At 32.7% G+C, this 8,078-nt stretch overlaps 3 protein-coding genes across 3 annotated transcripts in view; all 3 read left to right on the plus strand.

Moving 5' to 3' along the window:
• Window positions 1–346: 346 nt before the first annotated feature.
• LOAG_10703 (hypothetical protein) lies at window positions 347–2,316 on the plus strand (the record flags this gene model as incomplete). Its single annotated transcript, XM_003146227.1, has 4 exons — window positions 347–462; window positions 570–726; window positions 1,103–1,219; window positions 2,188–2,316. The coding sequence occupies 4 exons, from the start codon at window positions 347–349 to the stop codon at window positions 2,314–2,316; spliced, it is 519 nt and encodes a 172-aa protein (XP_003146275.1).
• Window positions 2,317–5,772: 3,456 nt separating this feature from the next.
• On the plus strand, window positions 5,773–6,720 carry LOAG_10704 (transporter Sec61 subunit beta). Its single transcript, XM_003146228.2, has 2 exons — window positions 5,773–5,898; window positions 6,050–6,720. Exons 1-2 carry the CDS (start codon window positions 5,808–5,810, stop codon window positions 6,223–6,225), a joined length of 267 nt encoding a protein of 88 aa, XP_003146276.1. The 5' UTR covers window positions 5,773–5,807; the 3' UTR covers window positions 6,226–6,720.
• Window positions 6,721–7,459: 739 nt separating this feature from the next.
• LOAG_09543 (nucleolar protein) overlaps window positions 7,460–8,078 on the plus strand; it is an 8,854-nt gene continuing 8,235 nt past the window's right edge. The window contains exon 1 of the mRNA XM_020447959.1: window positions 7,460–7,598. Coding sequence (XP_020301860.1) covers window positions 7,497–7,598 — 102 coding nt within the window. The 5' untranslated portion in view covers window positions 7,460–7,496. The remainder of the gene's footprint in view (window positions 7,599–8,078) is intronic.

The raw sequence follows: 8,078 nt of genomic DNA on the forward strand, positions 1-8,078 counted from the left end.
TGTTCCATTTTGATATCCCTTCGTTCTGTTCCATTTTAATATCCCCTGTTTTAACTATAAAAAGTTATTGTAGTAACGTTTCGCTATCACAAGATACTATCAGAATAGTGCTATCAGGTGATGATACCACATGTTGCAATCAGATCAAAAAGATTTTCTACTTGTGCTATCATATGGTACTACTAGGCAGCTCTACTGGATGGCTTGACATTGTAATTAGAAACCATATTCAAATATCTAAGTAAATATAACATATGCTTTAGTTATCGAATCTGTCCACTCTACATGAATTGTATTGTTGGTCCTTAATCCTAAACCCACAAAACAGTTGCATTAGTGCCTTCTGATGTGCTGTTCATCGGAAATATATCTATACAGGTTTATTGCGAGATTCACTTATAACTTTCACTTAGATTCACTTATTGCCAGATTCACTTATAACTTCGCTAAACGTAAGAAAAGGTAATGATAATGACCTAAAAATCCGAAACAAATCGAATCCTCTCTTACAACATCCTTTTTACCTTGCGGAGTGGAAACTATTAAGACTTAAATTACGTCTATTTTAGGGCTGTTACAGATCGATTGTTGCAGTTCTCTGGCATTCGTTCAATTTTGGATAATAGGTGTTGGTTGATTTTTCTTTGTCCTGTTGGTGGCCTCGTGGTCTCCCGGGATTACCCGCTCTGTCTGGGAGCTCGTGTGATTGTCTCTTGTGTTATTCTGGTATTCTAGAAATGGCGTGAGACACGTGAATACTATGAGCTGTATAGGCCTAGTCTCAGGCTTATGGTGTTAGTTAATTTGTGGTGATTTGTGAATTTGTGGTGATTGATACTAGGCTGATATCCTGTTGTATGTAATACTTACTATGGTACCAGTCTATTGGTTGGATAGACCATCAGTGATAGAATCCTGGAAGGTCTATTTATGCATCATATCTTTTCCTACCAGGCTTAATTTTCGGAGTTTTTCACTGTTGATGCGTGTTTTGATTGAAATTTGCAAGCATCTAAGAATTATGCAAATATTGGAGCTGAATTTTTACGCATTACTGCAAAAGTTGTGACTTGTAAGTAACGTGTGGTGTTGGAGAATTTAGGCATTTTATATGGGTAAAGTTTGTCTTGCAATAGATATGCGTGAATATTGTCCCAAATTTCCCATTCTAAAGCAACTGGTCTTGGCAAGTGATGTAGAAAATGTAGCTTTGTCGAGCGTAAGAGTCTTTCATTATAGTTAGAAATTTTGAAAACTGAATGGAAACGAAAGAGTAGATTTATACCCATTTACTCATTATTTCCATTCTAAATATTTCATTGGACGAGGTTGACGTTGACACGTAGGATGAATGTATGCATAGAATGAGAATACATATGACTTTTCCAGTTATAAAGTTCATTTTTCCAAACACATATACGTAGTCGTAGCTTCCGTTCCAAATTTATTGTTCGTATAAGTTGCTAACATTTGAAAAATCAAATTTGCTGCCGTTTTCGGTAGTCACTTGCTTTTTTCTTTTACTCCAAAGTTTTGATTTCTGTCTCAAATTTTGATTTCTATTTCTAGCAATTCACACAAGCAAGGATTCGAAATTTCATAAAGATTTCCGGTAAATTTTATACCGCAACTTTCCCGTTAATTTTTTGTTAATCTTTCCGGTTCTCTTATTTGCTAAAATACGGCTGCTGCATCTGTTTCTTCAAGGTTTTACGAGTTCTGAAGTACGGCAGCTGTTACCAATTTTTTGCAAGCATCTTCCGTTACTGTTGTCTGATGTTCAAATATTTAGCATCAAGTATTTAGCAATTCACAAATAATACAGTGACAGCTAATCAATCACTTTGCTGTATATCATCATCAGGCATGTAACTTTCAGCACATAGTGAAACAAATACGTGTATTCTTTTTGAAATTTATGATTTAACAAAGTAGATATGCGAATACCATTGGCTTTGTTGTGATTCTTCTCTTATAATCAATGTTGCCAGAGATGCAGTTGTTCGATTAATCTCTGGTAAATTTTTCGACCTCATGATAATAAACATTAAACTGGAGTGAAGAAACAGTTTCAGGAACTGCTGCGCTAAAATCAAAATTGTTGATAAATTTTATGGATTAAGTTGCAGAAATGAGGTGGAAATGAAGAATTTAGAAATCAACCAGAAAAAAAAGAAATTTTAATAGAGTACAGACATCCGCGCATCACAAAAGACAAGGGAACGAATAATTTTGAAGAAAGCTGAAGGATATAGGGTTGGTTTAAAACCGTACATAAAGTTATCTCAGTGTCATTTCGTTATGTACGATGCTTAATGGGAAACGCTTTAAGCAATATCTTTTAAGAAAGGTTAACTTCCTCAAAAATATCAAGTACTCACATAAAGAGAGTTTCTCTTCGTTATTTGCGATATTATTTTATTTCTTGTCGGTCGTAACTTCTTCAGCAGGTTGTTCTTCTGGTTCTCAAAGTTAAAGCCATTAAATTTTTTTATATTTAGATGCTGCCATTCCTCGCTTTTTGCTTCAAATCTTGCATTTTTTATAGTTTTGTCAATCTGAAAAAAATTAAGCAGATTGGGAAAGAAATAAACAGGTTTTGTAGTTTATCTTCCGAAAGCTTATGATGTGTATGATTGTGTTCTGAATGTATGCAGTTACCTTTATTCCAAGAAATATGGATTGAACTTGGATAGATGATCATAAATATTGAAGACTAAGCTTTAGCACAACGTATTGAAGAGTATTTTTGATTGTTGGATAATATATATTGAGTCTAATAATTTTCAAGAAAACTATGGTTGGAAGATCATAATAGGTGCTTTCGGGAAGTAATTAACTAATTGCTCGTAGTGTTTTGAAAGTCGATTGCAGTAGATGAGAATAGTAAAATAACTGCCATACTTTTAGGGAAACTTTCAAGACTAGAGAGAAATCAGTTATGGAAAAATGATTTTATGATATAATTTTATTCTTTTTGAAGAATGATTTCCAGAAAATGTATTCCTGAAAATGTATTCCTCCGAAAGATCGAAACTGGGTCGTTTTAGACTTGTTGTAACTCTGTCGAAAATATGCTATGTTGGGAAACTTTTTCTGTTGAACTTGTTTCTCGGCGATACAGATTTATTGGGGAAGTAATATTGTTCTTGCACAATATTAATAGTTAACAAGAAAAATATATATGTATATAACACGTGTAAAATATGTATGTATATAACACGATGAATTGGTATGCAATGATAAATGAGTATACAAAAAGTAACATGATCAACTAACAAACTCCTTGTCGTTGCCTTGGACAATAATTTGACTGTCGGTTGGTTGATAGGTCGTTGAGTTGGGAATATGTTAGGGGAAATGTATTTAATGAATAGAAGAATATCGTAGTTTGTTGTCCAATGGTGGGGGATATGCGAAAATATCGTTGGTTGTGGGTTAACCCCGAAGGATAAGCGATGAGGTTGTATCGTCTGCTAGATTGTAAAAACTGAACTGAACTCTTTGTCTCGGGATTTTTTCATATGAAAGCTCCATCGGGGCTATCATGAAGGTATGGCTACCCTTTAGCACTGTCCATTGTGTAGGTACTGAGACGTTTTTGTTTTACGCTGTCCATTGTTGTCTTATATCCTCTTCATTGCTTTAATTTCACTTACAAGATTTCGTTACTCCGTTTGTTGGAATATTGTGGAAATTTTATTTGAATGTAGCTTTAATTTCGGTAATTCGACAGAAAATTTGAAAGTGAGAATAAATGAGAATAAATTGAAATGATAACAGTGGAACCAACTATTGAATTAATTTGAAAAAGCAGCTTGCATTTTAAATCTCCTTTTAAAAATGTTATTGAAAAAAAAAAAGAAAAGATAGAGTTACTCTTGCGAAATGAAAATGCTCAGCGATATCGACCGAGTACAACGATGAATAGATAGATAATTGTTTTCAATATCAGAGACGACTGAAATGGTTAATAAATGGAATAATATGGTTTCTTTAAGTGTTAAGAGTTAATTGTTACGAGGTACTGTTATTTAGAATTTGTCGGAAATTGTCCTTGCATGACTGATTCTAGAATTCATTTTACGTTTGTGCAGAAAATTTGGCAAAATATTCTTTGAATGGTATAGTGTATCAGCAGTATAATGTTGTGTGGAAAGATTTAATGAAAATAAAAAATAAGCCAGTGATTTTCCTAAGAACCGTTTCAGATTTGTCTCAAGATGTCATCTCTTTCCATTTGTTGTGTGGAATACTACGCTGTTGCTATAAATAAATTGAGTTAATTAGGTTTACTATTGAAATTAACTTGATTCACTGTAAAATTCAAGTCAAAGTATAAGTTCATGCACATGGAATGATTAGATGGCTTAGATGCAGGTGCTATGTCAGCGAAGTAGAAGTTTGATCATACATGTGCGGAAGGAAAGATGAGGAATAAATATTTCTGGAAAAATAGAAAGTGGTTGGAACTTTTTGTACAGTGTGTGTTGAGGGACCATTAACTTTGATAATTTCTTTCAGATCTGGTAATTTGTCGTTGCGAGTGATCATACCATTTAACTGATTGCTAGATATCATTTGCTGGAATATCAATTAAATTTGATGTATAAACATCGACCAAGAAGGAACCAAAGTTAGGGTAGAGGAAAGGAATGTTCAGTGGATAAAAGGAGAGAATGAAAAAAGTTTGACGGAATATTTAAATCGAAACTGTCACTTAAATCCAAGTTTTTTTTTCTAGTTAAAGATGTCAGTCTCGTTCTGACTCCTTGTTCCATAGTGTTTTATTTCCGATTTTTGAACTTTTCAATAAATTTTTGGAATTCGCTAGAAAAGTCATTGAAAAAATTGATGAAAATATTAATTAGTTTTCACAAATTCTTCTTTCGTAATTTTCCTTTTTGTGATATTTTTTGTTTTACATGAGAATTTCAGACAAATATTAGAAATTTGTATAGGTCTCTACTATGAAAAAGGATTGTTAAAAATTTGCTGTGGATATTCTCATGTAAAACAAAAATTCGTCGTTATGACGAATAGTGAAAATATTTAACCGTAGTTTGATGCAAAAATTGCTGTTTTGAAATAGTTTGCATCATTTTAAAACTCAGTATGTTACGATGTATAAATTTCATTGTGAAAGTTCTGTTTATATTCATTGTGATGGCTAAAAAGATGAAGCAGAAGAATATTCATTTACAGAAAAATATTCATTTACCAATCATTTAAAATAATACTAGTTGTTATGATAGTACCATAAGTTGTTAAAATAATTCTAGTTGTTATCATATGTACGATAAGTTTGTCTAGTCGTTATGATATGCATTTATCTAATGTATTTTTATAAAAACTGATTTACGTCTCTTAAAAACTGATTTATGTCTCATAATTGAATAATTAGGAAATGTTCCTTTTTTTCTTCATTTCGTTATGTCTGGTTGTATATTGTGTATTGCATTGAAGAGAAAAAAAGTTGAGTATATTTATGTAACTCCAAATGCACCTTTTTTTTCGATGTTTACATGACGTCAAGTGCACCTGTTCATGCTTATGTTGGTAGGAAACGTCGTTAAGGTGCATAGTAGGATTTATTTTTTATTTTACATGGATTTTCAGTGCATTTGGAGTTTTTTGGAGTTTTTTTTGGCATTTTTTTAATTGTTCATTTTTTTAAACATTTTCTTAGATATTTTGTAGCCTTTCTTCGATAATTGGCGTTTAGTATGTGTCCTGCTTGGTATCCTATCAGAATCTCAGTCGGCATTTAGTCAAATTTCAGTTATTTCATTTTCGGAAGCGCAAATATGTCGGATACAGGTCGTAGTCCAGGACGTGCAGCAAGAGCTGGTTCCGGGGGAACTACAGTGCGGCAGAGACGTGGTGGTCCTTCTGCAGGTCATTTTTAAAATAACTTTTTCTATTCTTGCATATCTCTTTTCCTAGAGTTAGAAGGACATCCATTAAACTTCACGCATTGTTATGTGTTTTTTACTTTTTTTTAACTCGCAATTTGCTCCTTTCTTGGAGTAAATATATTTCATTTCAGGTTCAGGGCGTTCAGCACGTGGTGGCGTAGGTAGTGGTGGTTTATGGCGTTTTTATACAGAAGATGCAACCGGCCTAAAAATTGGGCCAGTCCCAGTGCTCGTCATGAGTCTCGTTTTCATAGCTTCTGTTTTCATACTGCACATCTGGGGCAAGTATACCCGCTCACATCACTGATGATTCATTCATGTGAAACTGCAGATTTAGTTATATTTTTGCTCATTAGGTAAGTTGTGAAGATGAACTGATGTGAAAAGCTTTTCTTTGAAGAGATAAGTTTTTGTCATTGGCTTCATGGTCTAGACCCCTTGTCCAGTTCTTATTCTAGAACAGGTGTTCCTTGTGACCGCAATTTTCCCACAATAAGGAATTGGCAATGTGAAAAGAAATCATTTGTTTTATCATAGATAAACAATTAGAATGTTTTTTTGTTAAATTTGTTTAATGTTTCAAATTCTTGATATTTTTGTGGTTCTGGAATTGTTAGCTAGATCCTTTTGTTTGATAATTGTTTGATATTATTAACTTGTGATAGTAATTTATACATGAATACGCGATGAACTCCTGTCATGTAACATGGCATAACGTTGATGGATTAACTATTTACACCTGACTTAGGAACAGTTGCAAAATAGTTTCATTGTGGCTCTTTATTTCAATCAACGTTAGCTGAGAAGCAATTTAAAGTAATTAAGTGAAGATTGCACATATTTTTCGAGTTATCGAAAATATTGAAGCTAACTTCATTAAAGTTAGCGTTATAGGCGGACAAATCTACTGTTGTTGAATTCAGTTTAAAAACCATAATATGTTTTCATCACTGTTTGATACTACAGTTATTAATCATGATGGTTTGTTTGGTTGTGAAGAAATTACACATAAATGACAATAAATGTATATGTTCTTTCCATTTAGTTGCCACTACGACTACTAATGCAGTCACTCTTTTGTTACCCCACGACAGTACATAACAAAACCTTACTGGAATGATCTGTGCTTTTATTTTATACTTTTGCATCAGTTCGTTAGAGCTCAGCTTTTGTTTTCCTTGGAAGTTAGTTGAAAAGTTTTTCATTGTGCGTAATGTGTTTTAGCATTTGTTCTTAGAGGCTTTATAAGAGAGTGGGGGAATGAGTTAGTAATTAATTAAATTTCAAAATGAGTTAATAGAATGAGTTAGTTAGTTAAATTTCAGTTCGGTTAGTGGCGCAATATAGCGAAACGATAACGTTGAGGACGTTTGTACAGTAACTAGTGTTTTAGGTTTCATTTGGCGAGAAATGCGCGACGCTGTACAGCGGATAACTGTATGGAAATTTTGATTATTTCTGGAGGTGTTTATGCGCGGCCTTTGATTTAATTAATATTTCCCGGATAAGAACAGTCTCGGTTCTAACGTGATGTATTCGGTATTTTCAGGTTTGCAGTGGTGCCATTAGTGATAATTAATGGTATTAATTGAAATCGTTCAAAATAACAGAGAAATGACAGATTCTGCTGTGCACTCAAAGAAAGAGAAGTCGTTGAAAAGAAAAAAAGTGACAGGAAAGGTTCGGTCTAATGAAGTAATTTTATTATGCTTTCTTTGTATGAAGAGACTGCAGTATGGTCCCTAAGGTCCCTGCAGAAATTTAATGGTACATTCAAATTATACGCATGTTAGTAACAGTGGTGCTTCGAAGGTGTCACATTAGAAGAGTTTTTCATCGTTCGATTTGTAAGTTTTTTAAGAGTTCATTTCATCTGAAGACAAACCTTTTAGATCTTAAAGTATGCAAAATTTCGGTTAATAATTATGACTAATAATTCATAATTAATAATTCATATTTGTTAGGTAATAAATTTCTTATTGCAATATCTTTCTTGTTAGGATGATGACCTCTTAACATATATTCTACGATATTTTATCTTGTTACTGGGGATCAAAGACAGATTAATAAGGATGAAATATATATATATATATATATATATATATATATATATATATATATATATATATATATATATATATATATATATATAGTATATAT

This window comes from Loa loa (genome assembly GCF_000183805.2).
Source record: "Loa loa unplaced genomic scaffold supercont3.112, whole genome shotgun sequence".
In the NCBI taxonomy this organism is placed as follows: domain Eukaryota; kingdom Metazoa; phylum Nematoda; class Chromadorea; order Rhabditida; family Onchocercidae; genus Loa; species Loa loa.

Bases quoted from the DNA above. Each gene is read 5' to 3' on its own strand.
- LOAG_10704 (XM_003146228.2), top strand. From the start codon at position 5,808: ATGTCGGATACAGGTCGTAGTCCAGGACGTGCAGCAAGAGCTGGTTCC. The intron at 5,899-6,049 runs GTCATTTTTAAA...ATTTCATTTCAG, and splicing joins ACGTGGTGGTCCTTCTGCAG to GTTCAGGGCGTTCAGCACGT.